Here is a 19,845-nt window from a genome sequence, read left to right on the forward strand (position 1 = left end):
CATTCTCGTTCTTTTTCCTTAACTTATGAACATTTGAATTGTTTGACTAGTTTTTAAATAGAATCTGAGATTTTCAAGACCTCAGATGTATTTAAAGAACCCTAAAATCATCTGCTCTCTCAAAGATTTTTTAGTAATACTAAAAATATCTCATGCAGTTTGCGACTTCACTGAAGTAGCTTTGAAATGATAAAAGTTATGAAGTTCAGCAAGAACACCATATGCCCTTTCTTTGGAACTTATTCCTTCCTTTGGGTGACCCAAAACTGTCTGTATTGCTAACTTTGCCATGCCAGAAGGTGTAGGGAAGACTGTGAGATACAAAGACTGTGGTCAGTGCTGTGAAGTGCAAAGGCAAAGCATATATTGCCTACTCTATCTTCCTCTTAACACAATACAGGAAAGGAGTGGGCAACCTTGTCCTGTGGCCACTATATTCATACATGTGCTAAGACTGAGATACACTAAACCTGAAAGTAGCTTGCCCTAGCTTGCGTTTCCACTTGCCAATTGATTCTCCCTTCCAAATACCCCCTCCCATTTTCATATTTATTTTTCTAACACATTATATCCCAATTTTCTTCTTCCAAGAGGTGTTCTGAGGGTACATAAAATATAAAAATAAAGAGTAATTTTTTAAAATTATCTATTGTTAAAACTATTATGCATGCTGTCACATAGGACTAAAAGCAGAATTTGTAAAATAAAAGAGGGAGGGGGAAGTCCAGAAACAATTCCAGGGATAATAAATCCATTCAAAAGAATCAAATGCTTTCATTTCCTTTTATTAATTGATTGTAATTGATCAGAGTCAAATGCACTCAAGGAAAGTGATGCAAAGTTATTAAGTGTGACACTGTTTGCAATTTTTAAAATAAAGGAGGGAGGAATGCTTTTATTGAGCCCTTGTTTGATTTAGAAAAACAAAACAATTAAATGTAAGTAAGTCATCAGGAATAATATCATCCTACAGTAAAATCAAAGTGTGAAACAGTTTGTGTGGTCTAACTGACCACACAGGTTCTTCTATTATTATTTTTTAATAGCCCCACACATTTACATATTGTATATGTAATAGTGGCCTAAATCCGGCATCACGCTAGCAGCAGTGTGAGGGAATTTTCCTCTCCAACCTTCTATCCTTCATGTTGACCAAAAATGTACTCCAGGGGATTTCCTCATCCTCTGGAGTAGGTTTTGAGGGCACACAGAATTGGGGTGAAGATTTCAAGGTGCAGGAAAAATAATTTCATTTCCATTTCCACTTATTAAAACATTTCTGTCACAGGAACAACCTTATTTGATCTAAGAAAAGGTCTATACTACAGTGCAACAATATTAAGTTGTGACTCACTGATAGCAATTCACAGACATAATCATAATGCACATTTGCACATATCAGACTTTGCACAGTCACCATATTTCTCAGCTGCATAAGTTAGAGCAGAGGCAGCTGTATATCTGTTCTCATGGGAGTGGTAAATCTACTCTTGAATTGATGACCATTTCTCCCACAGCTATTTCAGGTTCTATAGAAACCATCTAGGTGCTGGTCTGTGTCCCCACCACTCAAGGAGGGCTCAAGGAGAACTGCTATAAAAGAAAGAGAAGCTGTTGTGGGGAGAGGTAGAACTGGAAATTATTTCAGTAACCACTCTCTTGCCTAAGATTTTTCATGTGTAAATGCTTTAATCATTTTGGTCTGACTTGGGTTTTGTCTGCACTGCAGAAATAAAGCAATTTGACACCATTTTAATTGCTATGGCTCAATGTTATGGAATTATGGGATTTGTAGTTTTGTGAGATATTTAGCCTTCTCTGTCAGAGAGCTCTGGTGCCTCACCATATTACAAACTTCTGAATTCCATCGCATTCAGCCATGCTATGGTGTCAAGTCACATTATTGTGTTAAATTGCATTATTTTTGCAGTGCAGACGCAGCCAGTGTGCCAATATTGTGGCTGCATAATTTGGCTCCTCTTTTGCCCTGCTTCCCCTCCTTGACTTTTTTGCCAGTAAATCTTAGCCCACAGAATGGTTTGCTGGTAGATCTCTGAAATGAGATGGTTGGAGGTACTTGTGTCTACTATTAACTCCCATCAGCCAATTTATCTTTGTGTTACGATTGCACTATTTATCTAGATTAGGATCCTATAAGCGTTACTCTTCCATAGTAGAAGTACCAACATGTTCCTGGCACTATATTTCTGTTTCAGTACAGTATAATAAAGCACAAGCCCGGGAAATAATAAACTAGAACAGCAACTGGATTAACTGGTTTAAAATAACAAAATTAAATAGTACAATAATTTACCCTAGTTTTTATGATCGCTGTGCTCTGTCTCCAAGTTAGCTGTCCTAGGAATGGAAAAAATAACATAAATATTTTAATCCCACTGTTACTGGAACAAATCTGGTGAGTTAGTATACTAATCAGTGTTTATTTAGCAGATACATTTTAGAAGAGTTGCCATATTGTCTGTTAGTCATCACAAGATCCTTGGCACCTTTGAAGTCTAACACATTTATTACAGCATGAGCTTTCATGAGGAAGAGCTTATTGATAGTGAACTGCGTAACTGACTCGGAATAAAATTTACTGAATTATTCAAACTATACTCTAAAAGGTTTAGCTGATTAATTTTATCACACTGATCACTAATCATTCTAAAACCTTTTCATTGACTGTACAGATTGCCTCCCACATTAATGAGGTTTTTATAACTAGTTTTTATTGTTTGTGTTGTCTACACAACCATGGATTGGATCCAGATTAAGTTAAGTGTGCTCTACTCCCACTGAAATTAATGAGGTTTTAGTTAGTCCGGATTCCATTATTTTGAAAACAAAAGCTTATAAATCCAAGGAATGGTTTCTGCCAGCATGGAAGAAATATTCTGTCCCATACATAAAGGAATGGCATCACTTTGAATATGCATGAGCATCATCTAACAATAACAAGTCGTTTTTACAGGTGCATTATTTATTCATAAATCAGGATTTGAGACAAACTAGAGTTTCTTAATAGACTTGCCTCTCCTTATTCTGGCTTTCATGAATTCAATAGGTTAAATCACTTCAAACAGAAATCTTTGTGTGTGGTATGTCATGCCAGCTGACCACTAGCCTGGAAGGGTTAGGTGTCCTAGGTCCTTCTTTGTGTACCTGCAAATCCTTGATATGAAATCCCTTGCAAACAGATTAATATGTTGTGTATTTCCCCCCAGTTCGTGTTCATATTGTAATCTCACCTTTTACCACATACACAAATCCACACAAAGAGAGTATCCTTCATATTCACTGTTCATTTAAAGCATCAGGTGATGAGGTTCTTTTCTATGAAAACTCATGCCATGATACCATTTTAGTTTTTCAGGTGCCACAAAACTCTTAGATAAGACATTGTGAGTTAGTATTCTTCTACAAAAATCCTTTTACACTTAAAAATTAGTTCTTCAGTCTTCAGCCTATTCTTTTAATATCCGTTTACATTTAAAAATTCGTTCTTCAATGCTTAACTTATTTAATTGCCGTCTTGAGAATTTCAGCTTTTATTGTCTATATAAAGTAAAGGGCTAAAAAGCAAGAAAAAACCTCAGAAGTATTTAATTATACAATTCATGCTGTGAATCTTAAAAAATATGATCTGTTGGCCATTGTTTATTGTAAGTCAGAGTCTAATCTTATTTGAAAAGTATTGAATTTATTCCTGATTTTTTTTGTGAATGGACTATAATGCCTTTATAACCAGCCCCTCATACTTTCTTAAGGAAGGGCTCCAGTATTTACCAGTAATTTGAATCTTGAACACATTTTGTTGGAAAAACCCAATTGTTTTAAAGAGAAGTTAAAGATTACTTTGCTTACAGATGGATCCATGTTTAAAAAGACACAATATTATACTCATCTAAATCTATTTCAGTATCCTTGACAGTATAGGGTTGTTGTTTTTTTGTTCCAAACAGCAGACACTAAAATTTTACGGCTGTTCAGCTAAAGTTTAGTGGCATTTGTATTGCTAATCTATACTGGAGCATATACTGAAGCTGTACTGGAGCTAATTTAATTTAAAATGAACTAGCTTCAGTTGGGTTTTTTAAATCACACAGATTGTAATTTCCATTATGTACAATCAGATGAAGTGAAATGCAGGCCACGTCAGTGCATTTTCAAAAACTAGTGCAAACATAGTCAAAAGAAACAATCATTTCTGTCTTCTAAGGATTCGTTTGGAAGGCCCTGAGGGAGCTAGAGTTGGAGGTGGGAAGCAAAACTAAAGTCATTGTGTGAAGGAAGAAGTTGCACTCTTCCTGTTTTGACAGGAAATGGAGACAAATGTGCTTCCTGACCACTTACTCAGTAGGGAATGAAATATTCTTTGACCTTTACCTCATGAACATTTTAGCTTTGTTTTAAGTGGTAAACATGTTTTCAACCCAAACATGTATTTGTATTTTCCAGAGTCTTACTATTATACAGCTAAAATGTTGGGCTTATTGTTTATTATTGTGCACCATGCAAATGAATTTACAGTATGTATGTATGTGTGTTGAATAGGATATATTTAGAGAGAAGGCAAAGGGGTATATAGCAAATCAAATGTTTTTCGTCATAGAGCATCATATTGTATAGTTTTCTTAAGGGTGTTAACCATATTTACTCTTCAACAGAGTATAGGACTCAAAAATCACATTCAGTCCTGAATCTTTCTTGTCCATCTTTCCCATTCAAGTACTGGTGTGTGTGTGTATAAAATATATATCATGCTGGTATGTTGTTAAGTCACAATGTAAAAATATGAAGTGAAAGACAGTGACAAAGCTAACCCTGGATACTTATATACTTCACTGCAATGCAAAGCTACTGTTCTAGTTCATTTTCATCTATCCAATATGTACAGATAAAAGACAGTGTTAGAATATGTGAGAATAAGAAATATTGTATCCTGCCAAATCTTATACTTTTTGAGTTTTTAGAACACCAGTTAATTATCATTGAGATAAACCCTTTCTGCTCTTATTTTTGAAGGCAGTATCATAACAGAGCCTAACAATCTTGTATCTAAAATCTTAAGATGTTCCGGTTTGAACAGTTTGGTTAATTCCCCCCCCCCAATTATTTTTCTGTTACTCTTCTAAGAGAAGGGATGTATTTGTAACATAACCACGGTGTTCTAGAAAACTCTACTTTTTACAGAGACCCCTTGTTATTCTCTGGGATTTAGTTCCAGGATCCCCTGTGGATACTAACATTTATGGATGCTCAAGGTCCCATTATATACAATGACATAGTAAAAGTCTGTTCCTTATCTACAATGGCAAAATCAAGGTTTACTGTTTTGAAATTTCTACTTTTTAAAAATATTTTAAGCCATGGATGCTTTAATCTATGGATAAAGAATCTGTGGATAAAGAGGGCAGGCTGTAATATTTCTCCTTAAACGAATTGTCGATTGGCCCAGGGGGTGGTGGGATATGTTGCACATTACTGTCACAGCTTTAGAACATCTTTCTGGTAGTACTTTTCTCACTAGCTATGGATGTATGTGCTTGTGCCAAGGACAATGGTTCTCTTTGCAGCCTCTCTCTGTGCTGTCTTGTCCTCGTGAATTATGCTGATGAAGTGTCCCTGACTGCTCTTTTTAAAGGTCCTTTCATTTAATGGGTCCTCCTGCTCAGTCACTGCACAAAGGAGGATTTGTTAAGGGAGAATCCTTTAGTGATGTTTCAGCCTGTGGTGCTGAATGTACGGTAATCATACAGTTGAATGCAAGGGAGTCTTTGTTAGAATGAAGTTTGAAAACATGTACATGTGTGCCTCCACATGTGGAGATGCAAAGCTCAGTGGGTTTTGTTGTTTTTTGGGGGGTTTGCGCTACAAGAAAATTATGTGGCATTTTATGTAAAGCTAATTTTAATTAAGTGCTTTGGATACTTGTCTAGAAAAGGCATGCAGAAAATTAGTGTCTTGGAAGAAAGAATCCTTCTGGATGGAAATATGTAAAGAATGGAGAAAGGTATGAATTGGACTCTGACAATATCACATATAGGTCTTGTTTAAATCAATGGGAAAAATTAGTCATGACTAACAAGTCCTATTTATTTCATGAGAACTAGGTACAACTAATGAAGTCTGGATCCAACTACACACTTCAAGAACTTTTGAAACAGCACTTAACAGCACTACAACACAACACTGTCAAACTTGTGTTTTATCACTTTAAAATCCTTTGTAATAATTATCAAATATTTTTAAGGAGAAGCATTATGTAGAGCATTGTAGATAAACATAGTTTTTCTACATTTTCCATGTAGCTCCTCCACCCTAAATGCAGAGTTATCATGGCTTCACTTTGTATGATGCAAAAGAATGGAAAGGTCACAGTGAGTCCTTTCTCCCTCTGTATCCTTAGTGGAAACCAACACTGTTATTATGGGATGATCAAAATTATTCTGCCAGTTTTTTTTATTTTTAAAGGAGAGACAGGAATAGTGTAGGGGAGAAAGGAGGGAGAGGAGGAACAAAACAACATCATACCACGTATCATCACTATCACCACAATAGTAGGTGACATCATTGGTAGATTTGTGGCTTTTACCTTTCACCAGCAATTTTTGCTCCTACATGGAGCCATTTACGGCTAGGAGTGGTGCAGTCTTGCAGCTATAATTTTAGATAATAATAAACAGTGTCCAAGTGTTGTTCCTTTTTTTGCCACCACAAATTGTCATGATAGCTTTTAGGTGAAAGGAGTTGGTTGTCATGTTCTACCAAGTTCCATTATATGTGAGAGGCCTCAAAAAATGGTCGAACCTCATTCACTACACATCAGAATGTGAGCCTCTTCCCTACTTCCAGTTAACATACAAACAAGGTCAGTTTTTTTGCAGTTTGTATACTGTGTTTGTGTTTCAGCCACCTTTAGTCCTTTTCACTTTCACTAGATGCATCTTCCACTGATGCTGGGTTTGTTTGTTTGTTGACAAAGGACTTCTCCACAGGACCACTCAAGCCTGTGCTGGCTTTCACCAGTGCAGCCACAGGCTGAAGCAGGAACATTAAAGCTGCATGTAATGTGTTGCACTGCCTTATGGGGTGGAAGGACAGGGCAGTGTATCCACAGCAGTTTAAAATTATATGGGGACAGTGCCTTCATAAAGGTCTTTGGTACTTAGTTCAGTATATAAGGAACTGATGAAATGGGTGGCTTCCCCAAGATCAGTTTAGCCTGTGGCCAGACCAAACAAAATCTCATGATCAAAGAGACATGATCTCTTTGGCCATCAGATCGTAGTATAGTGGTCTTTACAACCAGTGCTGGTTCCAGAGTGGGTTTTTTCTCCCTCTTTTGTGGGCTGAGAATGTATATTGAGGCAAAGAAGACATATTCTGTTGGTGGACCTTTTGTCAAGGGATTCTGTTTCTTCCTGCTGTTGTTGCTGCTTGTCTTCACCATCATGACTAGTTTTGCTTCCCACCAGCGTTCGAACTGGCTTCCCATTGCCCGAAAATAGCTTGCCATTGCCTGAAATTGTGTGTAGTAGCCTATCACGCAATAACGTGAAACCCTATGATTGCGTTCGGACTGACTTCCCATTGCCTGAAATTGCGTGTGGTAGTCTATCACTCAATACTGTTAAACCCCATGATTGCGTTCCGATTGCCATTGGATTATACTTCCAATTTCCCTTGGCTGATAAACTCCCTGATGTTGCGTTTTTAAAATGCAGTGCAATAAAACTGTTTGGGGTTGGGGAGCCAAGAAGATATGCCACAGATAGTATAGGGGAACTCCTAAGAATTTTTCAGATTCAAATTCCCCTGATTCTGTTCCTCCCATTTGGAGTTCCAGATGTGTACCTACAAACATAAGTATGCATTTGGATTCAAGGAAGAAAAAAATGGGTAGGGAGAGGTTTGATAAAGAAAAGTAGTAGGTGAGAAAAGAAAATCTCCCTCTATCCACTGCTGTTTCTCAGCTTCCAATTTCCCCCTCTGAAATCAGGCTTTTTCTTTTTTTGAAAAGGCATACAGGTTCTTTTACAGCTATTTCTGTGTCACATATAACTAGTTCTTCAGTTGGGGTTTTTACTTTCATTCACATAGTGCTTTTTCATTTGTTGTATTAAAAGTCTAAAGGTGAATTCTGAGCTAGCTGAACTCCAAGGTGATAAATGCAATAATTGATGGATGATGTGAACATGCTCTGAGTGTTCCAGAGCTAGTGGGCTGTGAAACGTTGTCTTTTCTGTTTCTCAGTGCCTTGTGGCATAGTAGAGCAAATTTCTATCTTGGGACTCAACTGAAGCTCACTAGTGCTTGACATACTTTTTGGTTATCTAGCATTAAGTTGGCTGTTTTACCTTATGCCTATAGGAAGAGATTATTATACTCACTGTAGTTTAACATCTTGTTGTTACCTGGATCCTCTTGACTGCATGGAGAGTTGTTATGTCAGTGCCAGATGTTCCTAGAGGAATCTATAACTTGTTTGGAAAGTCTGCACAAAATTGTGAGGATTTCAGTGGTAGACAGTGCAACTGTTGCTATGGCAGTCAGCACACAGAAGGGTAAAGCAGAACAGCAAAACACATAATGTACAAACTGGTTTTAATTTTGAATTCTGGAATAACTAAATGCTTCCTCCCTCTTCCATATCAAAGTCTCTTAGAGTACACTGAATATATAGGAATATAGAACTACTTTGTGGCTTATCTACTGCTGATCCTTAGGCTATGAAGCAACTTTACTATTGGAGAGTGTTGCTGAGACATACAAGTTTCTTAATTCAGACCCAGATAGATGGGAGGATTTTCTTGGCCATATGGAGAATCTTCAGAGAAGACATGAAGAAACTGTTCAGTGGAGGAAGCTCAGTGGAATTAGTTGTTCAGTAGAGGAAGCTCAGTGGAATGTTCTGATGCCCGGATGATGGAAAACAGTGCAGAGATAGTTGGGACAGGCTGTAGATAAGATGGAACAAAAAGGATGTTAGAATGGGCAGACAAGTTTCAGGGTTGTTATTTTTTTAAAAGAAAGGTTTGGGCAATGGGTAACTTCTATGCTCCATTCAGACCTAGTTGTTCAGGATAAGGTGGACCATATTGTTGCTGCTGTTAATTTCATGCTCCTTTTCCCTAAAATATGGATTAAGGCAGTTGCTAAATTAATATGCTAACAATATAGTTAAAAGCATATAAAAATCAACACTGAAACTGAATCAAGCTATTAACCATATCAAACATATATTTAAACACTGGCACACATAATAAAAATTGCACATCCAGCAATGTTCCAAATTCCAAGCAAAGAGGTGTCTACTCACAATGCAAACAGGTAAAGTTTGATATGGACCTTTTTTTCATTCCCTTCCCCATATGCCTCATCTCTGACTCTGAACAAGAGGTACACTTAAAAAGGCTGAGTAAGTGTTGTGGATTATCTGTGCCTCTCTCAGTCTTCCTTCTGGAGAGAAAGAGAAATATGAATTTGCAGCAAAGATCTAGCTAAGCAAAGAGCAAACAACTCCACAGTTGTGCCCAAGCTCTCCAGGAATAAGATCAGCCCTCTGCTCCGCCCCCCAGCCCTTTTTTAGTCCTCTCAAAATACTTATTCCGGGGAAGCTGGAGTCAGGTTTTGCAAAGATAAATCACTGCCCACTCACCCCCTTAACTCAAATTTAAATCATTTAGACCTCTTGTGGGAAGGAACACAATCTCAGACTAGGTAGAACGATAATAGATAGAGTTTGAATCATAGAATCATAGAATTGAAAGAGACCGCATGGGCCATCCAGTCCAACCCCCTGCCATGCAGGAAATCCAAATCAAAGCATCCCCAACAGATGGCCATCTAGCCTCTGCTTAAAGACCTCCAAGGAAGGAGACTCCACTACACTCCGAGGGAGTGTGTTCCACTGTTGAACAGCCCTTACTGTCAGGAAGTTCTTCCTAATGTTGAGGTGGAATCTCTTTTTCTGTAGCTTGCATCCATTGTTCCGGGTCCTTTTCTCTGGAGCAGCAGAAAGCGAGCTTGCTCCCGCCTCAATATGACATTCTTTCATATATTTAAACAGTTTGACTCTGCTGTACGCTCCTCGAATTGAATTTTAATAATAGTTAGTAATTGTGCTGTACAATTATTATTTTATTGGTTTTTATTATTTTATATTGGTCAATGACTGAATAAACAGATTGATTGATTGATTGATTGACTAGGTAGAAGCAAAAAGGGTGAACTTCCACAAACTGAACTTTTGCTCCCATTCTAATGTTTCATCTGAACTTCTTCCTACTTTGTTCTTTTCTTATGTAATTGATGGAACAGCATAATGTAGGTATGTTTGAAAACAATTAGGGATGAGGCAGTGATGTCCACAGGAGACAGATTGGTTGTTTTGAGACACCTCCCTCTCCAGTGAGTTCCAGTGTCAGGTTTGAGACCCTAGGCTCTGCCTTAGGTATCTCTCCATGTCAGCTTCCGTATTGTATGAACAGTTAATGCAAATCAGATTTTGCTAGTCTGTAGATGTTCTTCAGATATTTAGAGAGCTTTTTTGCAGGTTCCTAGTTTAGGCAATACCTCACTAAAGAAGCAAAAGTGTAAGGCGGCACAGAAGTGAAATAAATACATACATACATACATACATACATACATACCTGAAACATTTCCATCTCATGTTCAGCCACTACTTATAATGTATTTGGACCTTGATGAGCAACGCCTGGTGAAATGATTCCATTTCTGAGAGCTTCACAAGCAAATGCAACAGGAAGGATTCCCATTGTGATATTTTCTCTAAGCACTAGCAACTTGCTCAAATATATATATAGTTAAATTCTCTCCAGTTTCTGTCTAGTTATTTGTGGTGCTAAGTGCTGCAAATTAATTAAACAACAACAATAAAATATTCACTTAACACAGCAAGATAATATGAATCCCCAACATTTCAGAGATGTAAACCAGACTCTTGGGGCTAAGAACGTGGTCAAGATGGCAAAAGTTATTAATGAGGAAGAACATGCAAGCTAGGAATGGTAAGATTCTGCCTCTCCTCTCCCCTCACCCCTGGTTAAAATTAATTGAGTGCAAATTACTTTTGTACTTTAAGCTCAGTTTGCTGTAACTGAAGTAAGCTGAGAACAAAGGGGGAAAGTAGAAGGAGGAGAGAGGAAGTGGAATATTTTTAAAGTAGCTGAAAAAGTGGCACAGCAGAAGATTAATCAGGAGCTTGTCTGCTACTCATCACTCTAGAATATGATCCATTTACACACAGTTTGGAATAATTCAGGTTTTTGTGGAGAGAGCCTGAAAATTGCCTCAAACTCCCCAGAAAAAGGAATCCCAGTTTGTTACCGGAGTGTCTATTAGTACCTGCTAGAATATGGATAGATTCACATAGCTGCATATTTTCATGAGAGGGAGGGCTAATCGAGGCAAAGAGATGTGAATTTGCAGAGGAAAGTGAAGAAAACTGTTGATGTGAATGTGTGAAAGTCTGCAGCAATTCACATAATGTGTAGACTAGCCCAGGACACTCTCTGCCAAGTTGGGATAGTTAAAGGGTATGCAAAATGGCATTTATCTATGTGCAAATTATTTCAGCCAGTGAAGCCTTTTTTCATGAGTACAAACATGGATATCAGTACAATTTAGTTCTGAAAGAAAAAAATACAATGTTTGAATAATTTATTAATAATATTAATAAATATTTATTCATCTTCCCTACTCAGCAGACTTTTGCTGAAGTAAACATGTCTGCCATCTCAATCAGTGCTTGTCCACTAATTCTGATTAGTTGAATGCTAATATAGTAGATGGGAGACTTAGCTGTACAGTTATTAAAAATGCAATATTTTTTTTAAAAAATATTCTTCCTGCACATTAAAAAGTTAATATATTTCTGTTTAATATATGAATAATGCAAAAGAAAATTCATTCTTAAATACCTTTCACATTGTTCTCAATAATTTCTGAAGTTCTTGAACTTCTAACTATCACTAAAAGAATAAATTTGATCACATGACAAGTTATTATAAAAATATGAGATGTTAATCATTTATGATGATATTGTGTTAAATGAACAAAAAAAACACTGAAGTTTTTTAGCTAAAAAGGAGTGCCATATTTTAAAAGCATGGTGAAGTAGTTCTTTCCTTGTCGAAATGGTGATGCATAAACTGAGGGGTTTTTTCTTCTTGGTGAATAATGGAAATGTAGTTACATAATGCATTTAGAGGAGATGTTAATGAATCAAATTCTGAGCAATAAAGATTGCGTTTCAGTTTTTAAAAAAAATTAAACTCTTAGTCTTCCATTATTACAGTTTGCAATGTAATGAAAAGAAGTCATTTGAAATGGTCTGGAACAAACCATATAAAAATTAGTATGTTCTGTGTAGCATATTTATGTGGTCTTCGTAAATGTGCGGGAGCACCTCACTGTAAACACAAACAGTGGTCTTAAGGATATTTTTGTCCCAAAGTGTACTTTGATGGTGAGAAGCTGTAACATTCTAAATACTGAGGTTTCTCTGCAACAGAAACCATACTGTATACAGACACTCCTCCTCCAGTACTGTGGTTTGTAAGTCTGCTTGGAAATAGCTTTCACTATAGCACAGTATGTGGGGTTCGTGCATCCTACCCATCTCATGTCCTGGGATGTTAAACCTCTGCTGAAAGGGGGGGAAATCAGTGATGTACTCAGATCACATGAAAATGTGTCGACATTTCTTACAAAATGGAAACCATCTTGAATAGGCTTTAAATAATCCAATAGTTTCAAAGTAGCCTACTCGCCCATGTGTGCACACTTACGTATTTAAACAATTCCAGTGGGATTAATCTGTTTGACCTCAGGAGTTTGGGGGGAGGGTTTGGGCGGGGGAGCATCCATAATCAAGAACAATTACATGTTCATGAACCATTTAAACCATGCTTTTGTAACAAGGTGATTAAATCATTGTAGAAGGACAGGGCATTTCATAGAATCATAGAATCATAGAGTTGGAAGAGACCACAAGGGCCATCCAGTCCAACCCCCTGCCATGCAGGAAATCCAAATCAAAGCATCCCCGACAGATGGCCATCCAGCCTCTGTTTGAAGACCTCCAAGGAGGGAGACTTCACTACACTCTGAGGAAGTGTGTTCCACTGTCGAACAGCCCTTACTGTCAGGAAGTTCCTCCTAATATTGAGGTGGAATCTCTTTTCCTGCAGCTTGCATCCATTGCTCTGGGTCCTAGTCTCTGGAGCAGCAGAAAACAAGCTTGCTCCCTCCTCAATATGACATCCCTTCAAATATTTAAACAAAGCTATCATATCACCTCTTAACCTTCTTTTCTCCAAGCTATCCTATTCTGCCAGTTCTCATCAGTGGCATGAGATTAATAATCCACTAGTTTTCAACTGGAAGGTCATGTCCCAGAGATGTCCTACACCATCTCAAATTCTCTCTTTGACACATCTGCCTGTTAAAAGTACCACAGCTCTCCCACTTGCATCAGTCCTTCCAGAGGGAGGAAAAAAGAATGATGTACACATACAGGAACTAACTTTAATTGGATCAAATGGTGCTAGTTGAGATGAAAAGTGCTATGTGGTTCTGATATGGTTGAAGATTGCCATTCTATAATGAAGAACATGAAGTCAAAATTGTTCCAGATTGAAAGTATAAGAAGGGTGGGATTAGTTCAGGTCCCCTTGTTCCATCAGCTTTTCTGTAGGAAAAGTGGGAATATGTTAAAGGAAAAAGCAGAGAATTACCCTTGGGATATATTAGATTTTCCTTGTTTAGTCTTCCCCAGCTATCCCCACACATTTTGAAGTGCAATACTTTTCTGTTTGACCACTTGGAGATGGTGACCAAAGTCCTCACTGCATATACATTTAATCATCTTTGCTTTCACTAGCAGCTGCCACATAAGACTGTATTGGAATGGTATTGTATACCAATACAGTATATTCCTGTGGCTCTTTGAAAAGAACCACTGTATTCCAGGAGACAATGAGGAAATGGATGCAAGAATAGTCTGCCCTAGAGAATTACAGTCCAGTAAGAAAGAAGTGGTGTTATCTCCTACCGTCTCATGAACTGAATGATCTGGAGAATAAGCTAGTGGCATGGAATAGGGATATAAGCAAATGAGTACTGATTTCATTAATCCCAACATATTTCAAGAAAGATCTGTTGAAATGAGCTACTGCACACTTGGACCTGTTCATTGTAACTGATATCAGTTATTCCAAAATATTACCACATCATGACCTACTGGACTTGAACACTGCTGTATACATTTTAGCTTGTAGATTATAGCTATCATATAATGCAGTCCCAAATGTTTTTGAGTTAAAATGAATTCCTTACCTGATGGCTGGAAATGGCATTAAATCCAACTGTTCTGCTTTAAGTAGATAGTGGATCTATCTGCCTTGAAAGGGGGAGGGAGTTAAAGTGCAGTTGCAATATTTGATCTGGCTTGAAAAAATATTTAAGTTTATCCTTGTGGTCCAGTTCCTTGGGAAAATGTATTTTTGCAATGGAAAAAAAAAAGATTGACACGATGACATTATGGAAAATAAATGTGCAGGGAGTTGGCATCTAGCCATGTTTTTTTGAAATGGACTAGATGGTGGGATTAGACAGACTTAATGTCACGTTTCCCATGGCATGACCAGCCGAGATTTCATGGCAGGCTGGGTTTGCAGTTAGCATTAGCCTGCATTAGGCCAGTAAGAAGATAAAACCACAGCTTTATGAGCAATGTACATTGGAGTATTTTGTGCCTTTGCTGAGATCCATGTGTAGAGATAGTTTCAGTTATAGCATTAAAGAACTGATAGTAACTAACTAATTGTTATACCATGTGTGCTTTTCATCGAGACGTACTGCCGTATAGCATGGCAGCACTACATAGTTTTGTTCTGTCTTCCAAGTACTCTCAAAACCAGGAATGTTCTTTATTCACAAACAATCAATACTATATAAGGAAAAGGTGCCATTGGTGCACTGAAATTGACAACTAGTGTGGTGGTTAAAGCATTGAACTGGAATTGGGAGATCCAGGCTTCACTGAGCTATGAAATTCACTGGATGTCTTTGGGGCTATTATTCTCTCTCAGCCTGACCTATCATACTATATTGTGGAAGGCTAAAAATGGAAATGGGGGAATGCCACTTTTTTTGCACATTGGAGGCAAGGTGGGATATATATATATATATATATATATATATATATATATATCAGGAGCCAGAATCCTGTTGGAGACTTACACAGGCATAAGTTCAACTTGCACACATGTATGAATTTTTGTGGCCAGCACAAATAGCAGGTTCCGTTCTGCCATTTTCTCTGATCCCCAGACCTTCAGAGGACACTGGACATGCAGGAGAATGCCTCTTGCAGCCTATTCCATTCTTATTTATTGTTGTACAGCATTTACTTATACTGTTGAGCAGAAGTCTGCACATGTAACTGGTTTCTTGTTCCATATGTTGACTTCTTCCTTTTTAATTATTACCCTGATGACATTGGATGCTGTGGGAAAGATGAACTACAAATGTTATTATTTGTCTATTTGATAAATTTGCAAAGACAAAATAGTTAATGAATCACATGGTCAATTTAGTGACAGCGACAACTCTGTGCAAATGCCATAGGCATAGATCCAGAAAGGATATGTATTATCCATTATCCCTGCAGTCAAGATGAAAAAATTTAGCAGCAATGGGTGGCCCCATTGTTAAATTTGAAATTGCTTTTGATTTAGTGCAGGCTCCTCTTTTATTCTGTGTTTTTATTGTTTATTATTTTAGCTATTTCATTTATTTTGTGGTGTTTAATGAATTATATTGTTTTAGTTCCATCACTTTGAACAGATAAATAGTTAAAAATGCCCAGTCTGGATTAATGAATGTACGTTGCCTATTATGAGCATTACATGATGTATTTATACTTTAATCAGTTTCTTGGCTCTCACCTAAATTTATAAAAGACCAGAGTTTATATCAACTGTAAACTGGTGTCTCATGAAAATCAGGAGCAGATCTGATTTCTGCCTTTGTTCTTAATTTTTAGGTGACATTTACGAAGAGGAAATTTGGGTTAATGAAGAAGGCTTATGAGCTGAGTGTTCTGTGTGATTGTGAGATTGCTTTAATAATCTTCAATAGCACCAACAAACTGTTCCAGTATGCCAGCACTGATATGGACAAGGTGTTGCTGAAGTATACAGAATACAATGAGCCACATGAGAGTCGAACGAATTCAGATATTGTTGAGGTAAGAATAATTTCTTGTTATTTTTTCCCCTGTAGTTTGCTTTTCTGAAATTAATCTGAAATTAACTTTATTTTCTATAGAGTGATTACTTGATGAATTACTAAGCCTGTTCATACTACAGATCATAAATTATTCAGTTCAAGATCAAACTACTTGGACTACTTGATTTTCTAAATTAAATTTGTTCCTATTATATATTTGTAAAGCTTTCATTTCTCTAACATGCAGACATCATCTCATGAGAATTTACATTTAAAGATTTTTTTAAACTCCAGAAACGATTTTTTAAAATTGTTGAAAAGGTTTTAGAGGTTAGTAAGTCTTGAACTAGCTTAGACCAAACACCTTTCTTTCAAGGTTTAGGGAGGCAGTCCTTGGTCATGTCCAAGACCCTCTTATAATATGGATGGGCTGTCTTTTCAGCCATAGCTTTTACAGATACTACACCTGTCTCTGTCCTGAGGAACTCAGCTGGAGTCTCCAGAGGCACTGCCAACAAGTACCTCAAAAACTTATTCTGACAGCCCTCCATGTCATTCCAGTTGTTGTCAGATTTCAATACCATATTTGCATTTGAGCAACTATTTATCCTAAAAACACTTTAAATCCTGGAATTACCAGCCTGCCATCTCCAGAGAAGAAATATTTCAGTACAGTGTGTGATGGCTTCTGTACTGATGTTTATAGCTGAGTTGTCCAAGAATTTTTCTCATCAAAATATACTCCCAAATACTTAAAAGAAGGAACCTGTTCTATTTATTTCCACCTAAATTCCAATTAAATTTAGATGATTGTTTGGCAAAGGTCCCAAACAGATGGACTGAAAAAACTGCAGTGGGGCTGCAGTGACTGCATGCACCTTGCCCCAGTCTGGGCCGCCGCTGCAGTCCTGAACCAGGCCACTGAAAAGGAGCTGATTTTTCTACTCCGTTTTGGCCCAGTTCTTTTCTGAAGGCATGGCGTTGGCACAGTTTCCCACCACTTTTGAGGTGTGCGTCATCTAAATGCTATGCCCTGAACACAGTGGGAAAGTGCATCATTTGGTCCGTTTGTTTCAGGCCAAAGACAACCACCTTTGATTTAGCATACATAACTTGTCATAGGTTGTTCTGTTTGACAGAACTCATAAAGTTTATTTAAACTTCTCTTCGGCTGAATTTTATTCATAGATAATAATACAATGTAATCAGCATATATTAGGCTTGCCATATTACAATTTCCTATTGAGGGAGGGAAGTGATCAGGGCAGTTATTATTAATATAAAGATAAAACAGGATGGGTGCTAACAAGCAGATTGGTCTGATTCCTTTTGTTCTATGAATTTCTTCTGTCAGTCTTTCATCTGTGCTAATACTTACTCTTATAGTTGTATTAGTTGAATTAGTGTATAACTCCTGATTTAGGAGTAATAGGCTCTTATCAATATTATTCCCAGCAAGTTTACCACACATAGAGAAGTCAATGAATGGAGCAAAAAGTCATTTGGAAGGACCACTAGTGTATTTATGAATTAAATTATGTAACACAAACATTTGGTCATCAGAATTTGGCCCTTCCTAAATCCATCTTATTCCTGATGAAGAATACAGTGGTCCCTCCACATTCCCTGCAGTTAAGGACACAAAACTCCCATGAAAGTGAAAAAAACGCAAATAAAAAAAACCTACTCTTTTTTATCTGAGAGAACGCCTCTGTAGGAATCTTTAGGTCCTCCAGCACAACTCTGTGGCCAAGATCTGGCAGAAGTTGACCACAGAATGGCACTGGAGGATGTACAAATGCCTAGAAAAGTGTTTTCTCTCAGAATCTCTATATCCTTCAGTGTGACTCTGTGGGCAGCCTCTGGCAGACTCAAGCTGGAGGACTTAGAAATTCTTAAAGAGTACATATTAATCAAATCCCCGAATAAGCAAATCTGCAAAAGTCAAAGCTGCACATGTGGAGTACTAACTATATTATTTTCCTTCACCCAACTTACCAGCTTCTGGTAAGTGTTCTGTGTGAAGTGGCTGTACATCTTAGAGCTAATATCCAATAAACGAATGGGCCAGTAATTTGGAGGGTTTTATTTATCTTCTTTCTTACTAATTGGGAAGGCTATGGTATGCTTCCATCCCTCAAGAAAAATGTCTGCAGAGCTTATGTGGGAAAATAGTTTTGCTATCAAAAGGGTCCACCATTCAGAATTGTTCTTGTAGACCTTTAATAGAATTCTGGTAATGCATTAACTTGATTACTAATTGATCCTCGAAGACTGCTATCCATGTCACTTTCACAAATATTGCTAAAATAAGTGCACCAAGTATTAACTGAAATGCAAGTATTTAACATGGAATTAAATATAATGTCTGATATTCCAAAACTGTCTTTCTCTCATCTCAGGACTGTCAGCCCCAACTCCTTCCACTAAGCAATCATAAATCTGCTTTACTTTCTTAATAAACCATTATAAATTAGACAGCAGAATGCCAATGTTTCCAAATCGTCTTTCAGATGTGTTTGCCATATCTTCCTGATTAGTTCAGCCAGATTCTTTTTAGCCTGCCTACATTCATTATCATATCGGTTCACTTTGCTTGAGGTCATTCTAGACTGATGGACCATTTTAGTTAAAAATTGTCTTAGAATTACAAAAATAGTCATAATACATTCTAAGGAATCTAAGAATCCTTCTTTACCAACCAATTCATCTATCATCATCATCATCATCATCATCCCACCTTTTCCCCAATATACGGACTCAAGATGGCTATCAACAAATTTAAAACAGTACAATTTAAAAACAATACAAAAGCATTAAAGGGTATAAATATAAAGTTGAAAAACAATTTTAAAAGTTAAAACAATTATGCATTAAAATATTAAAAGTGTATTTTTAAAAACTATATACATGTGACTTGTACAGCATTTTAAGCCTAACCTTTATCAGTTTAAAAAGCCTGATGGCACAAAAATGTTTTTACCTGCCGCCAAAAGGAGACCAGGGATGGGGCCATCCTCTAGAGAGGAAGTTCCAAAGCCTGGGAGCAACTACCAATATGAATTTTCTCTTGTTCCCACTAAACATGAGGGTGGTGGGACAGAGAGAAGGGTCTCTCTAGATCAGGTTAATGTTCTAGTGGACTCATAAAGGAAGATATGGTGCACATTTTTGCAATGTGGTTGTAAGTTGATCTTAATTTAAGGATTTGGCCAAGTAACAGGAAAAAGTCAACCAGGCCTTTCATATATCTTGCCATACTATATTTTTTTAAAAAGTGATAGCAGCTGTATTGGCCATAAGAACAATTCAAAAATCCATATTAGTGTAATGCAATTATTACACTAACCAAAAGGGGGAAAAATGCTTGCCAGCTTTTGAAATAACTAGATCTGTTCATTCAACTTGTTAAAAAGTGTGATGTGACACGTTGGGGATGAAGGCAGGAAGCAAATAGCTGACAGATTTACTTGATATTGAAGTCATGGTGTCCTTGAGGTATATTTTGAAACAAATATTTTGCTGCTTTGCAGAGAATAATAGAGGGGCATTGATTCCTAGACACTTTGTAGTTCTTCTTTG

The 19,845-nt window shown here is 37.2% G+C and overlaps 1 protein-coding gene across 19 annotated transcripts in view; it reads left to right on the top strand.

Moving 5' to 3' along the window:
• MEF2C (myocyte enhancer factor 2C) overlaps positions 1 to 19,845 on the top strand; it is a 222,369-nt gene that overhangs the window by 99,050 nt on the left and 103,474 nt on the right. For all 19 annotated transcript variants that reach the window (XM_089493437.1, XM_089493446.1, XM_089493421.1 and 16 more), the window contains one exon: positions 16,079 to 16,282. In XM_089493437.1, the coding sequence (XP_089349563.1) occupies positions 16,079 to 16,282 (204 nt within the window). The remainder of the gene's footprint in view (positions 1 to 16,078; positions 16,283 to 19,845) is intronic.

Source organism: Sceloporus occidentalis, unplaced genomic scaffold (assembly GCF_023333645.1).
Source record: "Sceloporus occidentalis isolate IW3139 unplaced genomic scaffold, rSceOcc1.0.p SCAF_1, whole genome shotgun sequence".
Lineage (NCBI taxonomy): Eukaryota > Metazoa > Chordata > Lepidosauria > Squamata > Phrynosomatidae > Sceloporus > Sceloporus occidentalis.